Source organism: Falco peregrinus, chromosome 18 (genome assembly GCF_023634155.1).
Source record: "Falco peregrinus isolate bFalPer1 chromosome 18, bFalPer1.pri, whole genome shotgun sequence".
NCBI lineage: Eukaryota > Metazoa > Chordata > Aves > Falconiformes > Falconidae > Falco > Falco peregrinus.
In genome coordinates this window covers 194,410-213,273 of record NC_073738.1, presented here as the reverse complement: position 1 = coordinate 213,273, position 18,864 = coordinate 194,410, and the positions used below count along the sequence as shown (strand labels likewise).

The following is an 18,864-nucleotide window of genomic DNA, read 5'->3' as shown; positions in this document are numbered from 1 at the left end:
GTGGCTGGGACCTGACCCCTATTAACCTGCTTTTTAGCTGCTTAGGTATTTTATTGAAATCTGGCTGTTATCCCAAGTTCCCGACGGAGAACAGCCCTGGAAAGGGGAGGAGCAGCCCCTTGTCCATCACCCTGCGGATCCTCCTTTGCCCAGAAGCACGTGAACCGAATGGTTTTGCTGGAAGAGACAAATATTTTACAGCTCGCTGACTTTCTGGAAAGCACGCCCTGGCTAGCAAGGATGGATGCACAAATGCCCCAGTTACTAAATAAATGAAGAACAAAGCACAGCTTGCTGGCGCTGCTCTGGGATTGCCTGACCTTGGGTTGAAGTAGGAATAAATGCATTTTAAGAATGAGAGAGCTAAACATTTAATGGGCTAGGTTTACACCTCAGATAGAAGGGATGTACCTGGTTCTACCACAGACACATCATGAAAAAAGCACATCAGTGTTGTGGCAGCTGCCGTCTTCTTAGGAAAGTGGCTTCTGTGGTTCAGACATGAATAAAAGGAACCACCTAGGTGTACCAGGCAGACGCCAGCAGACCAGAGTATTAATAGCTGACTTGCTTTTGCCTTGCTGTGTGCTATTGGACATATATAACGCTTTTCATGAGGAATATACAGATATTAACAAATCTTGTTTCTCATTAAAAGGGCAAAAATAGAGTTATTGACGCAACTTGCTAGCGTGATGTTGTAATATGTTGTGCTGTACCGTTCCCAAAACCAAAGGCAAGCAGCTCTGTGGTTTGCACAGTGTGAGTTGCAGAGAAAAATGACACATGGGCAAGTTTGAGCCAGAAACAATTGAAAACCACTTTTAAATGTAGTGGTTGAGTTTGCAGTGGAACGATGTGGCACTGCAGTTTTGTAGCCTGGTCCTTCTCTTGCAGATTGAAAAATGGCTTTTGAAAAGCCCCTTCTTCTGGCTTCGAAGGTGCTTTGGCTGAATGTAGACCACAAGGTACAAAACTGTATCAGAAATAAGCCATAAACATTTGCTGGTTTTGAAGGACAAAAAATATTTCACAGTATCATGTCACTTGACTGCAGATAATTTTGAAAAATCATACAGTGAGAGAGGACCTGCCACAGCCATGTTTAGCTCAGCTGACCTTTCTTGGCATTAAAATGCCTGGAGGACTTGTTCTGACCTTCCACTATGGAAATTTGCCTTTGATCCTTACTTGAGATCTCCTTTATTCGTGTCTGACTTCTTTGTAGTCTCTCTTTTCCATAGCTTTGATCCATCTTAGCATCCAATCTCCCCCAAGACCACCTGATACGGAAGAGCTCTACAACGCCAACAACCATATGTCTCTAAAAAGCAAAAAAATACATCCTGTTTGTCTGGTGCTTTTGTGGTGTGAGACCTCAGAGAGGGTTTCACAAAGCAGATTTTGTGGTTTAGGACGTTGTTGTGTCCCTTTGGTGCACGTGTAGGTAATGCTGCACATGCTGAATGAGTGGAACGCTACCTGCCGTGAGCGTGCATCCCCTGCTGATCCAGTTGCTCTTGAGTTACGAGCAGAGAGGATTGATCTACGCCTGAAAAAGGGTCCCAGTTAATCTCCTCGCCCTGGGCTTCTTGGTGTTGGTAGCCAACCCATGGGGTGGAGAGTGCTAAAAATGGACTGCCGGGTGGAGGGGGATTTCCTTTGGTGATGCTCGTACAGCCTGGCAGCCAGTGCGAGGAGGCAAAGAGGACATTGAATTATTTTCTTGGGTACACAGGATAGTAAATCATTGCTTTTAACCTTCTGTAGCTGTGTGAGCCAGAGTGTTTTAATAGGAGCTGGATGGGAAAAGGTGTTTTCTCCCTGTGATGGCAGAGCAAAGAAGGATGGAGTGTGCTGAGGAGTCACAGGGGTGATGCTGTCAAAATCATCTGAGTCTTACTTAGGGAAATTTATGCTCCAAGTGTGTAAATCTCTTCTGGAAGTGGGACCTGGTGCTTTGAAGCTGCCAACGTTTCAAATATTACTTCCCCCCCGAGAGGCAGTGGGAGAGCAGAGAAGATGTAGTGTGCCAGAGCGCTGGCAGCCCGCGGGCTTTGAATACTGGCAGCAGGATATCTCTCTCCCTGGAATGAAACAACCACCCGGGATTATTTAGGTGTGATACTCTTCATGCCACACACCCCCCAGGGACAGCGCTTGCCCCAGCTTCCCAAAGCGGGGGATGCTCCTGCTGGTCACCAGCAGTCCCTGCGCAGAGCAGCTCTCCCCACGCAGGGCTTTGCTGCGCGTCCGAAGCTGAGAGGCTACAGCAGCTGCGATACAAAACGCACACAAGATTTTCAGTGCAGGTTTCATGCTCGTACATGTCGAGACACTAAATATCCCTATTTTTGTCTCTGTTTAAGCTGTTGTGGGGTTAATTTTCACAGTGAGAACTATGGCTGTTCCTCTGAGCTCAAACATCCCCAATATCATTGTTCTGCAAGCTGCAGAAAGCCATGAGTGGTCAGAGGAGATAGATCTACCCCCAGCCCTCCCCAGCCAAATATGCAGCCCACACAACCAGTGTTCTTTAAACCCTCGTGCAGAGGACACTTATCTTTTCCAAAAATGACACTTGTTGTAATTCAGATATGTAAATGTTTATTACCTATGTTATAGCCAATGTGGGTTTAGACCCTGCGTGTTTTTTCTCACCTCTCTACCACCCAGCAGCAGTAAGCACCACAGCCTGGAGTGAGCCACAGCAGCTTTCCAGGCAAGGTGCAATCTGGCTATTTCAACCACCTTGAAATTCTCAATATTACTGTTTGTCTCTTCGGCTGTTGTTAGGAAGCAAAGCCTTTGAAAGCTGCCTTTTTTTAGACCTCTCTAGTTTTGCTCTCCGCTCCTTACGTATTTTCTTCATGCAGAATATAGTCGATGGTTTTTGGTTTCTTTTTTATAGCCTCCCTTCATCTGTGAGCCTTTTTTTTTTCCATCACTGAACCCCCTCAAAGGCTGCAGCTGGTATCCAGATGAGACTGCAGCACTGACTTATATAAGGTGTTACAATTTTTTTAGTATCCTCCATCCTGCTCCTCATGCTTCCTAACATCTTGTTTGCAGCTCCCTGCTTTCTTGAAGTCTTAACTTGTAGTCCAGAGTGATTCCTGCCTTTCCAGAAAGAGGGCTTGACCAAAACTCTAGAAAGATTTGTTTAAAAAAATCCCCTCCAGAATACATCCCATTGCTGCTGAGTTTCACACAGCATTGCAAACTTACCCTTATTTTAATCCCTCTGGTTTGTTGTCGTAAAAAATCCCTTACTGTACTCAGCTTTACCATCTTCTCCCCAAATTTTGCTTCCTGAAAAGAACCTATTTCCTGCTCTCTGACTGTTGGCTGTGTCCATAGGCAGGCAGCACCTCGCTTAAAGACCCTGGGAAATCTGCCTGAACTCCCATTCCTCCCCAGCCCTGTGAGTGAGGGTGCTGCACCTCCACAGCACCGCGACTCTGGTGGGGTGCCACTGTCCCCAGGCATGGCGTGGGCACATTCCTGAGGGGGCTGGCATCTAAAGACACGGGGGTCTCAGCGACAAGTGCTGTCCCGTACTTCCATACCTGTCACAGCTCCATGTGAGGCACTCCAGGTCATCTGTGTTTGCTCTGAAGCATCTCATGTGCTCAACATTTATTTAGCAATACATTTCTTTAACTTTCTAGTCTTACACCGCTGTCTTTGCCAAAACTCCCTCTGATCTTTCTCCACTCTTTCCCTTCACTGTTGTGTTTCCCACCACTTATTGGCGACATAGATGCTTTTGTATTATCAACAGTGCTGACAGATGTCTGTGGCCATTTATGCGCTACTTGGCTTGTGTTTTCCCTGAGGTCCTGGATTAAATGCTCAGTCAAAACTCTAATATTTCATGGGCCAGTAGTCTGCTTCCACTTGGAGTCATCTCTTCACTGCCAGTTTCCGTTTTGCCAGCATTTACCCAGGTGTCCGATGGGCTTGCACTGGGTTTCTAAGGATGCTCTCACTGTGGGATGTGGCTCTCCAGCACGGACAGACACCATGCGTGCGTCGCATACACGTGTGCTCAAGCCCAGAGCCACGGCCTCAACTGTTTGCCAGTAGCTCCTCTCATGAGTGTGAGTGGACAGATGAGCAAAGGGAGCTGATAAAGGCAGTGTGCGTGCTGTGATGGGTTGGAGCAGATGAAGGAAGAGAAGTCACCCAGCCCTGCAGCATTCACTGAGCCATGAAACCCAAGAGCAAAGAGAAGCCCCAGCCCACACCACCCCTGAGAGCAGCAGCTGTGCCTTGCACCGCTGGGATATGCAGAGAGTCTGTTTCCCCCAAAAATATTGTTTGCAGTTGTATCAAAAGACCTGTGTTTTCAGAAAACACTAGTCCCTTGGGATTTATTATATGCAGAAAACATCGTGTGGTTCCCTGGCAGGACTGGAGCAGTGCGGGAGGTAGATCCTGACTTTCCCATGAAAGCCCTTTTTTCCCTTTGCATTTTGCAGGCAGTTTCACGCCTGGATGCTGAGGGCCGGCGTTTCTTCCTTGGCAGAGTCTCAGCCAGCGCTTGCTTCTCACTGTATCTTCTAATGGAATCATTGTTAAAAATAAGTAATTTTATTTCCCAGAAGATGCCCAGCAGCAGCATCTGTCATTTTGTCCTGATTGCCCTGACTTCTGTCGGTGTGCAGGTTACGTCGGGGCTTGGTGAAGAGCCAAGGCTGCCATCAGATGGGGCTGGTCTCGGCAGGGCAGTGCTTGGTACCTACGTGAGCTCTGATGTCTTGTAGACAGTCTCCTGAACATGTGTCTGTACATGAGAGATGGCAGAAGTGTCTTGGAAGCCTGTTAAGGACTTACTAAAATTGAGGCTGATGTCTGGAACAAGTTCTCCTACACAGCCTGTAGTAAGGGTCAGTCTAGTGGCAGCTCTGGGCGCTCCGGCCACCCCGGTGTGGGATCTGCCGGGCAGGGCGCTCGCATTGGCAGGCATGGCCCCTCCACGGGGTGCTGGGATGCAGCAAGTGTGAGAAGGGTGAAAGCAAAAGGATGAGGGCAGGGGTCATCTCCAGGCAGCCGAAACTTTCCTACTGTCTTCCGAGGACGTAATCTGCAGGCAGTTGTTGCCTGTTGAACAGAGGGACAAGCTTGAGCATTGCTTTTGGTAAGAAACCAGGTATGAACCAACACAGGGTCCTTAAATCAGGTGGGATGTAGATGTAGATGTAGTTGTAGAATCATCTACAGGATGAAAGAAGAGCCTGGCCTTTGGATTGCTCACCTGTGGTTAAAGACAGATCTTGAAAGTTGGGGAACTTGGGTTTAGCTGTTAATTCCAGCACTGTTTTCTGCTCTCTGCACAGTGACTGTGTCTTCAACTGCAGAAGAGTCATAAATACATTCAGTTCTGCCCCTCAGCCTTTAAATGACAAGAATCTTCCACCTCTAACACAAAACCCAGTTGGCCCTTTCAGTTGCCAGAAGGCCAGAAGATTATTCATCAGCAATTACTAAATTCATAAATGTTCCTTAAATACTAACAACCATTGAAATGCTTAAGGAATCAAAGCATGGATGGTGAATAAACGTGTGTTTCCTAGCTTGAAATTTAATAGTGCAAAGTTTATTCCACCTTAATTTCACCTTACCAACCTTTTCCTGGCTGAATCATCTTTTTGAGACGGAGAGATGGAAGAGCGAAGTACTGTGGTGTGACAGGATTATACAGTGAAAACTGTTTTCAGGCCCAGTTTGAGTGGCAGTGGGACTTGTCTCTGCTTTCGCTGCCATCAATCTGGCGTGGGGCTGGCAGGTCACCAGTGACCCCCAAAGGGTATTTTCACTGGGTGTTGCCCCTGTGCAGGAAAGACTTGGGTGGACTTCCAGGGTTACACTGGGAGACTTTTCCTTTGGAATCTAAATTCTGCAGGAACTTAGGGAAACGTCTCCCCGGCTATACTACTTGGTAGCATCTCCTTGTAGCAGTGGGGTTTGGAAGGTCCTTTAGTCTGGTTTGTTAGCTGATGCTGGCAGCTGTCTTCTCCCTTTCGGTCAACAAATCGTCTTACTCCAGAGCAGCCATCAGCTGTCATCTCCCCTTTTTGCCACTGCACCAAGCGTGATGCTGATGTGCCTGATGGACTGGAAACCAAGCTGACGTTTCCTCCAACCTCTTCTGTGCTGGCGATTGACTAAGCATGGGAGCAGCATCCAAGCAACTCAAGGTCCCAGCACATCCAGCTGCTTGTGGCAGGGTTCCGCGTTGTGTTGCCTAGCAGGGAAGACCAAAGACGGGGTTTGTAATCCCTACATGGGCTTGCAAATCCCTGGTCGGATTGCTCTTTGGGTGCTGTTCAAGAGCTGTCCTACACCCCCAGCAAAAGGTTTTGATGCTGAAACTTCCCGTATGCAGAAAAGCAGCACGAGGTCAAGAGTGGATGAGTATTGCCATGGTGGGATCTGGAGAACATGGAGAGGGTGGGATGTGAAGCCCTTACCATATGGAAATGTTACACGGGGCAAAGATAAGAGCATCTTCCCCAGCGCGCACTATCCCTGCACAATGTTAGCTTCATGTAGATGTGTATCTAATTGATTCTCCTCCTTCCAGCAAGGACTGGGACCTGGAGACATTCAGCTTCTGGCGGAAGGTCCCACAGCCACAGGGCTCAGAATACATCAAGGACCTTCTGATTTCCAGGCCTGGGTCCTGCTTGTGGTCAAAATTCAGGTTAACGGCATTCCTCTCCCCAGTTTGGGCTGCTCGTTGCTGAGCAAGAGGGTCAGCTGAGCGTGACTATTAACAGCCACAGACCGTCCATCCTCTTACCTGTGGTTTGATGAGGGCTGTGGGGGAGAAGGAAAGTCGTTAGCGCTTATCCTTGTTACAGACACTCAATGCTAAACCTGCTGTCCAAGCACATGATGGCAAGAATCTCTAAGAGGCTCCTCTGTGTATGTGGCTCATTCTGCTAAGACACAGTAAAAATAGCAAACTAAGCAGGGATTTTAGCCTCAACTTACTGAGGCAAGAGTAAATAAGTATTAAATACCTGGGACAACGTGAGGGCTGTGTGTGCTGCTGCCCTGCCAATTCTCCTCCAACCGAACAGCCGCTCACTGTTATGGAAGCAGTGAACATCTTAATTATTGTGAAACCGCATAAAAATGCGGCTTATGGGATGTGACATGTCTTGAACAGTCTGTGTTAATGAAGTAAAAGCCTGTGCAGCATCAGGGACTTGCACCGCATCAGTGAAAAGGCCGTACCAGCTCAGGCAAGGCGAGACCTCTGGTCTGGAAGCTAAAGGCAGCTGAACAGAACCCCAGCGCATCCTCCTCACTGTATTTAGAGCATCGCGAGAGGCAGTGGAGTCCATGCCACTGTCTTTAAACCACTCCGTAGTATACTAAGAAATGCTGGAAATTCAGGAATTTGAAGTGCGGGTGAGGTCGTAGGAGTGATTGCCCAGAAGCCAAGTCCCTGGTTGTCTCTTCCTGCTTCCCTGGGCTGGTGCTGGCTCAAGGCCGCACCTGTGCAGGCACTTCTCTGGCCTCAAAACGCCCGCTGCTTGCTGGGCAGAGCTGGTGGCTGGAGCTCGTGCGTCGGCTCGGCTGCACCTTGGCCTCAGCCCAGGGAGCAGCCGGGCATTTCTCCGCTTACAGTACAAGGAAAATAATTCGTGATCTAAAATAGTGGCTTTTTAATAGCCTTCAGCAAAGGGGGATGTCCTTGCCAGCTATGCCTGACGCTGTCTTAGCCCGAGCAGAGGTGACCAGCCATCTGGCTGTGCTGTTCTGATGTCCCCCGCTGGCAGCGACCCAGACAGCCAAGGAGAAACCAGTTTGGGTGGCAGAAACTCCTGATTTCACTCCTGAGAATTATTTTTAGCCCCAAAGCTGGGTTAAAGGGTTAAAAAGTTGGGGAATGGTTTGCAGTGACACAGCAAACTCCTCCAAGCTGGGGGAGGCTGCATGGCCAGTCAATCTGTCTGCCTGGAAAGGGAATTTAAAAAAAAATTTAAAAAAAAATCAACCCTACCTGTGATGCTTTTAGCTATTTCATGCAGTACTCTTAATCTCTGAGCTGAGAAAAAGGGATGTCATCATCATTCTTGTAATTATAGAGACAGGAATGATTGCTGGCGACGTCGTTTGGTGAGTGGATGGCGGAGCTGGCAGCAGAGCCCAGACCTTTCGCAACCTGGCCCCTGCTTTGCCCACACAGAGATACAGAGACACCCTCCATGGGCACCCTGCTGCGTACCGGCATCCCCGGGCGCACGCCTCCGCGCGTGGGGGCCTTCCACGTGCGAGAGCAGGGCTCGGCTGAGCCCAAGAGCTGGGCTTAGAGCTGCTTGGCTCAGCGCGGTGTGCTGGGCCCGCTGTGGGACGTGTCCCAGCCCAGAGCCGTCTCCCTCGCCTTGTCCCAGCCCTCCTGCCTGACGCTTTTCCCTTTTGCCTTGACACAGTGAGAAACGCGCTCTGCAAGTCAGCGTCACCAACCCGGTCCAGTGCAGCCTGCATGGGCGGAAATGCACCGTCTCTGTGGAAACCAAGATTAACCAATCCCAACCGGATTTCACCAAGCATCGTTCCGGTTTCATCCTCTGCGTGCCGGGGAATTAGCATCCCCCTCCACTTGGCGCAGTGAGCCGAGCCTGGAGAGTGAGCGAGCGGAGGAAAGACAGACTGGGGCTTTGATCGCCCTCCCTTTGCCTTGGACTTTTCAAGGCGATTGATTTAGAGATGCTCAGCTGTGACTTGGTCATGCGCCTAAAAAGATCTCTAAAGCTAGAGGTTTAGCAAAGCCAAATTCAGGAGAGGGTTTTACTACCACATGCAACGAAGGCTTAAAATAGCCAGTGACCTGTTATCCAGCTTACAGAACAGGCCAGAATATCAGGAAAGTGCTTCTGAATTAGTCTGAAAAAAGCATTTATAGGTACTTACACCCTTTCCCACATTGATTTCTTAAACCCTCTCCAGTATTCCCTTCTGTTGTTTTTTTTTTTTTGTGGGTTTTTGTTTTTTTTTTTTCTTATTGCAATATTATGCAGCCTCCACTGGAGGAACCAAAGATACCTGGCTCAGGGAGTCTGGTTCTGTAAGACCAAATCCTGATGGAACCGGAGCCAGATGTGGAAAGGAGGGCTGGCTTCCCATGCCGGGGAGACACTCCGCACTCTTCCAGCCTTGCCAGCACGCATGGAGTTGCAACGGTACATGGAGATGCACCTCGAGGCTTGCTGCTTTCCTGCCCGGAGTTCACTCACACATCAAGGCACCTTGGTCGGAGACAGGTCCACCAGCAGAAAGGAGAGCAGGATTCACAGTGCAGAGGTTTTATGTTTTTTTGATCCTGCATTGCTTTTGCCTTAATTACCCTCTCCAGTGTCAGAAAATCCAGTGGGTTCCCATTTGGACCAAGTGGCCTTGCAGGATTTTTAGATGATCCACGTGGCTTTGTGTTACTCCCAGCACTGAGGTTCAGGGAGGGCTCAGGACCCGCTGCAGGTGCGTTAGTTGAGAACCACGTGGAGCCTGGGGGCTGAGGCCACCGCTGCCTTGCTTTGCACTATGTAACGCTAACTCTGGCACGTCCGTCCACGGCAGGCGAGGGGCAGCAGCACAAACCTGACTCCAAACATCCAGGCTGTTCCCTCCGACGAGTTTTCCTGAGTCTTCCCAGCCACGGTTGGAGGATGTCGGGGCATTGCGCATCACCTCGGCTTGTCTTGTGTCACCACGTCCCTCTCGCTGCGTGGCTCAGGTGACCTTGAGCTTGGTGTTTACAGGACAGCCATACATACTAACAGGCTTTTTATTTCCACTGTGTATCGGGGCTGTTGCTGTGGGTTTTGAGCAGAGGAGGCCATGTGATGCTGCGGGCTGTTGGAATCGTACGTACTGAGTCCTGGCACTGCTGGTCAGGTCAGGATTTCCATCACGTTGGACGTGGGGGTCCCAGCCCAGCCAGAAAATGGGGAGCACTTGTTTAATGGAACATTTTAGGAATCTGAAAGCCTGGAAGAGGCTCTTCATGTAATGCCCCGTTAACAAAAAGCTTCCCAAGGCCATGCCATGGATGCAGGGCACAGGGACAAGTCGCTGCAGCGTTTGTACCCAACCACTGCCACCGAGCCCTGAGGTTGAGGGTGCCTCGGGTGCAGATAAGGCCTAGCTCTGTGTGGAAATGGGACGAGCTTAATGTCTCCTGCACTTTTTGCCAGGGAGGGCCCACGCCAGAGCCCTCCCATTCCCATGGTCCTTGGCCTCGGACCAGCATCCCAGCACGGCATCTGGCCCGACATCCCAGCCACCAGCATTTGCTCCTGGTCAGCAGCTCCGGGATGCCCAGTGGACTGCTGTGCCGGAGGGCTCTGTGCATCAGCCCTGGCCCAAGTCCTCAGGAAGAAGCTCTTCCAGATGCTGGCAAACACAAGTCACCCACCACCACCACTGGGGCCATCAGGAGCCTGGAGGTGACATCCCACCCACGCAGCAGTTTCTAACCTCGCCAAGCACACACACGTGAGCGGCTCAGGACCACCGTGGGCCCCCCGCCTCCTCATGCAATCCCAGCATCAGCTCCTCAGGAGGAGCAATGCCAACGGCACCGCCGTGGGACACCCCAGCTCCTGTTTGTGTCCTCCCAGGGAAGCACCAGAAGGAAGATCCTTGTCATTGCTGTGCCTTTCTATTTGCACTTCTCGCTTTTTGTATCTACTAGTCCAAATGTTCCCCCCAGTAACACTAACCCATAGGCAAGGTAGCGGCAGGAGTTTTAATCAGCACTTTTATACACTATCCCTCCAATAAAATGGTTGTATCTAATCATGATGGACAGCAATAAATCACAGATTTAGGAAAATTCTAATACTATGAGATGGCGATATTGTATGCGAAGATATGTGTCTTTATAAAGTATATTATTGGTTCCTGTCTGGTTTTATATATATCTATATATCTATATCTATCTATATATAAATATATATAAAATACATATATTCCTGGGTTTCCCCCTAAATTAACTATTTCTAAATTGAATTTTGATTTTCAGCCTGGGGCGATAATACAATGAACCTTTTTTTTTCTTTTTTTTTTTTTTTTTTTTGTTTAAATCGGTGATATTTTAATGTGTAAAAGAGTAGGAAAAAAACCCCAAACCTACTATAATGGACCTGGGGGTTTGTTTACATAATTCACTGTACTAAATAAAAAACCCCAATCAATTAGTTGCATCCCACTATGGCGGTGCTAGTTTCTGACCAGCGCGGTGGCTCGGAGAAGATGATGCACAGACAGAAAGTGGAGTTTTGGTGTCCCAATAACCTGCTTTTTCACCTCTTGCATGCTGGATGCTCCTTCTCACCCCACGGCTCGCCCAGCGCCTCTGCCAGCCCCCAGCGAAGGGGTGACACCCCCCACACCCCACACCCCCACACCCCCCCAGCACTGGTAACACGATTAAACCTGCAGCTGTGTTAAAACCCTCTTTCATCAAAGCAAATCCAATTTCCCAACGCTGCGAATGGGCCACTGGAGGTGTGGGCTTGCAGAAAAGAGTCTGCCACGAACCGCTGCTGTGTAATGGATGGTCAGTGCATTTTTATTTAATCAGCACAGTACAAAAATAAATAAAAATAAGGGGAGGGGATTAAATTACAGGCACACTGAGCCCCATGACACAGTCGGTCAGGTTATAAACCACACATACTTACAAACACACTATACACATACATACAAAATGAGACAAATATAAATTAATAAGTAACAATATCCACCAATTTGGTCAACAAAGATCTACAGAAGAGATTGCACTAAAAAAACGTACGTACACATGTATCATTAGCAGGGTCCAATGTACAGCGATGAAGAGCTTCAAGTGAAAAATAAAAAATAAAAATAAATGGCACATTATTTCTCCCTCTCGTCTGCAAGTTTAACGCTCGATGGACCAGAACTAAACTAGAACTGTGCACACGGAGAAAAAAAAATAAAACCCCCAAAAAACTTATCAGTCCCCAGGCCTGATAAGGGAATACCAGCTCAAGACTGCAGTATCGGGGTGGTGTCAGGTCTTTGTGCATGGGTGTAATTTGTACAGCCATCTCTTGTTAAGGTTTTTCTTTTGATTATTATTTTTAATGTTTTTTTTCTTTTTTTTTTTTTTAAGACACAAAATGCTCCTGTTTGCATGCGCAATACCACTGTAAAAGCAACAATGAAAGAATAAAGAAGGGTTTTTTCTTTCTCCCCCCCCCCCCCCGGTTAGTAGTTTTTTGTGGTTTTTTTTCTTGGTTTTTTTTTGTTCTAAAAGTATTCATATAGCAGCATGTAGATTCTTTCCTTGCTTGCACACTCAAGTAGATCCTTTACACAATACTCATGATCAGTGCACGATGGGAACAAGACATTTCACATTGATGTCATTATACAGTAGCGGTTATTTCCCTTAACCCAGACCCGCTCGGGAAATTCGAGTCTCTTCAAAGAAAATAAATAAAGGGGCGGGAGGAGGCGGGGGGGGAGGGGGGCGGGGGGGCGGCGAGGGCCGGGGCTCCCCGGGCCGTGCCCGCCTCTGTCCCGTTGCCGGCTGCTCCGGCGCCATAAAGTCACAATCGGCCCCGTTCAGCCGCCTCCGGTGAAGCCTTTAGAGCAAAAAATTTTTTTTTCTTCCTTTTTTTCCCCTCCTCCTTTTCCTCCTTTGTTTTTTGTTGGTTTTTTTTTCTTCTTCCCCCCTACCTGGTCTTTGTCTCGGCTATGCGGTGCCCGGCCCCGCACCCGGGCGCTGCGGCCGCAGGAGCCGGGGCCGCCCCCGCCGCCCGCCCGCGAAGCCCCGCTCCGCTGCCCTGGGGAGGGGTCGGCTGGGGGGGGCCACACACGGGACGAAGGGGACCCCTCCTCCACCAGTTCGCTGAAATCAATCTGGTGGCGGAGCCGCTGCACCCCCGGGCCCGCGGGACGGGAATGGGGCATGGCTTGGAAGCAGCGGCCTGGGGCGGGGGGGGGGGGGGGGAAGGGGGGGGGGGGGCAACCGGGGGGCTGCGCTTCGGACGTCCCGTGTGCCCCTGCTCCTAGGCCCGGGCCCGGGGGAGCGGCAGCAGCCCCCGCCTCTCCCCGCCGGGCAGCGCCGCGGGTCGGGGCAGCGGAGCGGGGCCGGGGGCGGCGGGCGCTCACCGGTCGAGGCCGATGAGCAGCCGGCCCTTCTCCTCGGCGCCGCTCTCCTTCTTGAGGTCGGCGAAGACCTGGGTGAAGTAGTGCGGGTCGGCGTTGACCTGCAGCATCTTGGGGCTCATGAGGTCGATGATGGAGAGGCAGCGGTCCCAGAAGGCCTCCTTACAGCTCTCCACCAGGAAGGGCTTGAGCGGATAGGAAATCTCGTTGCCCATGTACGAGTAGGAGAGGTACAGGCAGGTAAGCAGCACTGCCTGCAGTTCGTGATCGCTGGCCACCTCAGCTGAGATGACGTCCCGGCAGAGCATGTAGAGGAAGACCACGTTGGCCGGCGTGATGAAGCCCTGGTCCTGCCAGCCCTGCAGCAGCAGCGAGCGGTCCACGGAGCGCAGCCAGAGCACGGGGTCGGTGGGCGAGAGGTGCTTCAGCCGGTAGCAGCGGCGGCAGAGGAACTCGCCCAGGCAGCGCAGCAGCTCGCTGGTGGACGCCTGCACCACGACCCGGCGCGGGGTAGCGGCGGCGGCGGCGGGCGCGGCCGGCGGCACCTTCTGTGCCGAGGCGAGGGCGGCGGCGGCGGCGGCGGGGGGCGGCGGGGGGGCGAAGGTGGCAAGGTTGGCGCAGGAGAGCGACTTCTTCAGGTTCTCGTTGTTGAGGTGGGTCACGTTGCTCTGGTAGCCGCCGTTGGGCTGCACCTTCTTGGAGCTCTTCTTCTTGGCCGAGACGGCGGCGATGCGCTTCCAGGGAAGAACCGAGATCAGGGAGTGCCGCTTCAGGCCCTTCTCCTTGGCGTTCTTGCTGTTCTGCACCGCCGTGTAGTGCCCCACCGTGGCCGCCCCCTCCTCGAACAGCGGGGCCTTCCGGTAGCTCGGCGACAGCGACAGCACCGTGCCCATGGCGCCGGCCGACCGGCGGGCCCCGCCGCCCGCCCCGGCCCCGGCCCCGGCCCCGGCCCCCGGCCCCGGCCCCCCGGCGCGGCCCCGCGCTGGCTGCCCGCTCCGCCGCCGCCGCTCAGCGCCGCGCCGCGCCTCGGCCCCGCCCCGCCGCCGCGCGCGCTCCCGGCGGCGCAGTGCGCGGGCCCGCCGCCGCCTCGCCCCGCCCCGCGCCGCCACGTGCGCTCGCCGCGCCAGCGGGAAAGCGGCAGAGAGACCCCGCCCCGCTTGCTTATAACCACGCCTCCTCTACCCAGACCCCGCCCCTCGACCCGCCCTGCGCGGGAAGCGGCGGCCCTCGGGGAGCGCACGGGGGCTGCTGCCGGGGCGAAAACCAGGGAAAAATATAAAAAAGGCCAAATTTACACTCGGGATCGTTGCGCTCCCGCCCCACCCCGGCCCGACGCATCTGCCCGTCCGGGCCACCACCGCCGCGTGCGGGGCCTCCGGCGTACCTGCCGCTATGCAACACTCGATGCTTTTCTGGTATTTAGAACTGGCTTTCTTACCACAGCCAAGGGATTAGCTGCTAATTGCTCAAGTGCAGGTTAAACTCTCGCTGGATTATTTCCATTCATCTTCCCCCTCCTGCTTATTCTTTCAAATTCAGTTACAAAGCTGTGTGCTCTGCTGAGTGACTGAAGCGGTTCAAGTCACTTTTTGTGCCTTATGTAATATATTCATATTTATAGATTTATTAAATATCCTTGTTTCAAATTTATTTATTTTACAAACCCTTTTTTTTCAGTATTCTAGCTTGGAGATTAATCAGACTTCTTACAGACACCTCAAACTGTTTCTATTCCCAGTCGAAAAAAACCACAGGTTTTTATATTCCCTGGTTTGTAATCAAGTTCAAATGCATTATAAAACAGCTTTCTCTCTGCATTATCTGGTGCTGTGCTTGTCACACTCACTGGGCAGTTGTTGGACCAACTGCTTGGACCAAGTTTAGAGTCAACGCCACAGCAGATCCAGAGCTGAGATTTAAGAGTGATGAGTTTTGCCTCAATATTGCCTCCACAGTATTTTATTTTTCCTCAAAATTTTCTAATGACCCCTAATATAATTTCACATACCAAGCACTTTACTCACTTGTGTAAAATCATTAAAAAGAAAAAAACCAACCCCACCATGATTATTGTATCTATGTATTTTGCCACAACACGGGTATGTTTTTTAATTATAATTTCCAATTATGTACCAGGGATCGTTTAAATAATCTAATTCTTCTAAATGCTTTACCAAAATACACAGAGGATGGACTTTGTTTCAAAATACAAACAGAGGGGAACTGAAAAACACAATCCCATTTAAAAATCAATTAAAACTCCAAACACTTTTTTTTTGCCAAAACATCAACTTGCATTTTTCACAAGAGCAGCAATCTGTGGCAACCGCAATGCTCCATGGTACAGTAAGCACATCCCAAGCGCTACTTCTCACCACACTGCCCAGAACAGCTGGAAGGAAGGTGTGTGGGATTCAGCACATTTTCACAGAGGTCTGGCATACAGCACCAGCACACCCAGAGACAGCTTTAAGAAAAGTTAAAAAAGCTAGATGGTCTTGCTAGGAAGCGTATTTGATGGCAACTTCAATCCATATTCCAAGTCTCATGAAAATACAGTACATTATTCCTGGGGGCAAATGGAATGCAGTATCTCCATCATCTCTTTTGGGAAGGGGGTGGGGGGGGGCAGAACTGGATGAACATGGCCTGGCACAAAAGGGTTTTTACAGTAGGGTCTGCAAAGCCAGACAAGACCGGTCATCTTTACAGCAGCAAGGTTCAGGCAGTCCCATTCTCAAAAATTAATGCCGAACAAAGAATGATGGAACAGTAACATACGAGTGGTCAGGGCCATCCGGTAATTCCAAACCTCTTCTCTTGTGTACTTAGAAGATCACTTGTGTTTCAAAAAACCTGTTTAGTTCTCCTTAAAGAGGGTTGGGGTTTTTTTTTGAGGGGTGAGCTCATTGCTTACGTTGTCTTCCCTAGTTCAATTTTCTTCTGGATGGCCTGTGCTGAGTGACAGATCAAGGAATCAATGAGTCCTGCGACTAAAAGGAGAAAAAAACCACAGATGCATCAAGCCAGACATGCCTCGAAGACAGAACAACTCTCAAGGAAAGAAAACACAAACCCTTCTGTTAGTGGAAAGGAGTTCCAGCTCCCCCCGCAACAGAAAACAGCTGCTGCTCAGAAGAAAAACGACCTCAGCTCATTAGGGCAGATAAGATCCAACTTGCAGGGCAGAGGTGATTATGCTTCTCCAGAAAAAGATCTGTCTTACAGAAGTAAAAAAAGAGACAGGCCAAGTCACATGTGCTTACTGATGAGTGAGATGAATTTGGAAAGGAAGCTGATGTCGAGAGCTTTATGCCATGTTACTGCACTGACCCAGCTTGCCAAGGGCATGTTTCCCATTTTTGCTCATTTCCCAGCACCCTTAAAAAATAAGCTACCCTACCCAACGCTGCCCTTGATGGACATCCTTTATCAAAGACTGCCATGTTTACCCACCAAGGACACAAAGCAAAACAAACCGATGCCTTTAGTTCTTTCTGCAGTATTTTCCCCAAATCTCTCCAGCACTGAAGGAGCCTATTAATTCAGTGCTTTTTTGGGACCATAGAAAATTTTAGAATTGGTCTACTGCACCATGAAACCCAGACAACCCTGCATCCATCGGGGCAGCTTTCGCAGGGCAGGAACCCTGAACTCCTGCATGGGAGGGAACACAGGGTGCCAGTGACCAGCAGTATTTTCAGTGCCTTTATGAAGATTCATGTTCTTTTTTCTTTTATGCAACACCTCAATCTAAGGAATAAGTAAGTGATTACTTGGCCCTACCTAAAGGCACACATTGCAATGCTATATAAAGAACAGCCGCTAAAACGGGAACCGAGTCTTCTGTTTATTACTGTAGAATACAGAATGACTGGCCTTATTACTATCTGGTCTTTGAGTGACACTTCAGACTACTGCCTTTTGTGGTTGTCTTGGCCTGAAATTATCTCTACCTCTGGAATAAATTTGATCCTGTGACACAAAAACTGTTACACAACTGATTTCTTTAGAATAGAATAGTTTAGGTTGGAAAAGACCTTTAGGACCGATGATTAACCTACCACTGCTAAGTGCACCACTAAACTATGTCCCTAAGTGCCACATGTACACAACTTTAAATGCCTCCAGGGATGGTGACTCAACCACTTCCCTGGGCCGCCTGTTCCAGTGCTTGACAATCCTTTCAGCAAAGAAATTTTTCCTAATATCCAATCTAAACCTCCTGTGATGCAACTTGAGGTCATTCCTTTCATCCTATCACTTGTTACTTGGGAGAAGAGACTGACCCCCACCTCGCTACCACCTCCTTTCAGGGAGCCGTAGAGAGCAGTAATGTCTCCCCTGAGCCTCCTTTTCTTCAGGCTGAACACCCCCAGTTCCCTCAGCTGCTCCTCACCAGGCTTGTTCTTTAGACCCTCCACCAGCGTCATTGCTCTTCTTCAGACAGGCTCCAGCACCTCCATGTCCTTACGGTGAGGGGCCCAAAACTGCACACGGGATGCAAGGGGTGGCCTCACCACTGCAGGAGTACCGGGGGACAATCACTTCCCTAACCCTGCTGGCTACACTATTTCTGATACGAGCCAGGACACTACTGGCCTTCTTGGCCACCATTTCATCTTTCCTCTACAATATAGACACAGAACATGGCATATGGCAGCAGGAACTTACTGTCAAAGGTAATCAGTGCTAGAGGGCAATTGCATTTGTCACAAAAGTAAGTTTTGAAAGCCTCTCCTTGAGTCAGCCATAGAAATAAAGATGACCAAATTTATCACAGACAAATTCTGTTTAATAGCATCAGGTTAATTGAGCACTGTGACACCTCAGGTGACGAGAGAACCTTGCAGACGAAGCTATTACGCGATACATATAGAAGCTGACTTCTCAGGTCCGTAGGATCTGCTGACCAGATCTCCAGGCTGGCCCTTCACAGCCGCGTGAACATCTATGACTGTTTCAGAGTACCCTGAGTTATTACCTGGAGCACAAGGCTGGACCAAGGCTGGGCTCTGTCACACACATGGAGCTGAGCAGACGCTGATCAGCTGTTCAGAAGCCAACACTGAGAACGAAGCCCAGACCCTCCAACGGCTCCGCAGGAACAGCCTCTCCTTACGAGCCCCATGTAGCTGCGAGGGCTCCTTTTAGTCCCTGCAGAGCACTCACTGGAGCTCCTAAGTCTCGGAACGCATTCTAACACCTCTTGAGATGGCTATGCTCATGGCAACCTGGGTTCACAGATTCTACTGGCTTTAGTTCCACATGAAAGCAACTGTCTGCTTACAGACCCAAGCTGGCCAAGATACACAGCACAGATACATTCATATGGTATGTGAAAGTGCATTATTTGAAAACAAAAATGTCCTTTAGAGCATCAAAGTAAAATATTACGATAGGTAGGTCTGACATCATCCACAGCATCTTGAAAGTCTGCAGCACTAATTATACTCTTGATATATTCCCTCTTGAAGTCTGAAATCATCTCTCCCCATCAAACAGGGATTTATTATCAGCCATACACATTTTAGAAGAAGATGGCAAATGTTTACAATGTAGAAAGAAAAAAAGATTGAAAGATGCAATACCTGTAAATATGCCTCCAATGACGGCACAAACTCCTGTGAGAAAGTGTGTAAAGGACCTAGAATGAGGAAAACAATTTGAACAACCAGCATGAGCTCAGATACCAAAATGTCGGAT

At 49.8% G+C, this 18,864-nt stretch overlaps 3 protein-coding genes across 35 annotated transcripts in view; 1 reads left to right on the top strand and 2 right to left on the bottom strand.

Moving 5' to 3' along the window:
- Positions 1-11,907, top strand: part of MYO1D (myosin ID) — a 163,946-nt gene extending 152,039 nt beyond the window's left edge. Inside the window, exon 22 of the mRNA XM_055789789.1 lies at positions 8,451-11,907. Coding sequence (XP_055645764.1) covers positions 8,451-8,607 — 157 coding nt within the window. The 3' untranslated portion in view covers positions 8,608-11,907. The remainder of the gene's footprint in view (positions 1-8,450) is intronic.
- LOC106112343 (endoplasmic reticulum-Golgi intermediate compartment protein 3-like) overlaps positions 1-18,864 on the bottom strand; it is a 152,117-nt gene that overhangs the window by 126,823 nt on the left and 6,430 nt on the right. For 17 of the 33 annotated variants that reach the window (XR_008744655.1, XR_008744654.1, XR_008744650.1 and 14 more), the window contains one exon: positions 15,221-18,805. The exons of 3 other annotated variants lie outside the window; for them this stretch is intronic. Coding sequence is in view for 5 of the 30 variants with exons in the window: in XM_055789793.1 (XP_055645768.1) it covers positions 18,603-18,805 (203 nt within the window). In the remaining 25 variants the exon portion in view is untranslated. Of the gene's footprint in view, positions 1-15,220; positions 18,806-18,864 lie in introns of those variants that run through there. 13 more of the 33 variants (XR_008744639.1, XR_008744633.1, XR_008744645.1 and 10 more) reach the window with 3 other exon arrangements.
- On the bottom strand, positions 11,563-14,147 carry CDK5R1 (cyclin dependent kinase 5 regulatory subunit 1). Its single transcript, XM_005244519.2, has one exon. The coding sequence runs from the start codon at positions 14,049-14,051 to the stop codon at positions 13,158-13,160; it is 894 nt and encodes a 297-aa protein (XP_005244576.2). The 5' UTR covers positions 14,052-14,147; the 3' UTR covers positions 11,563-13,157.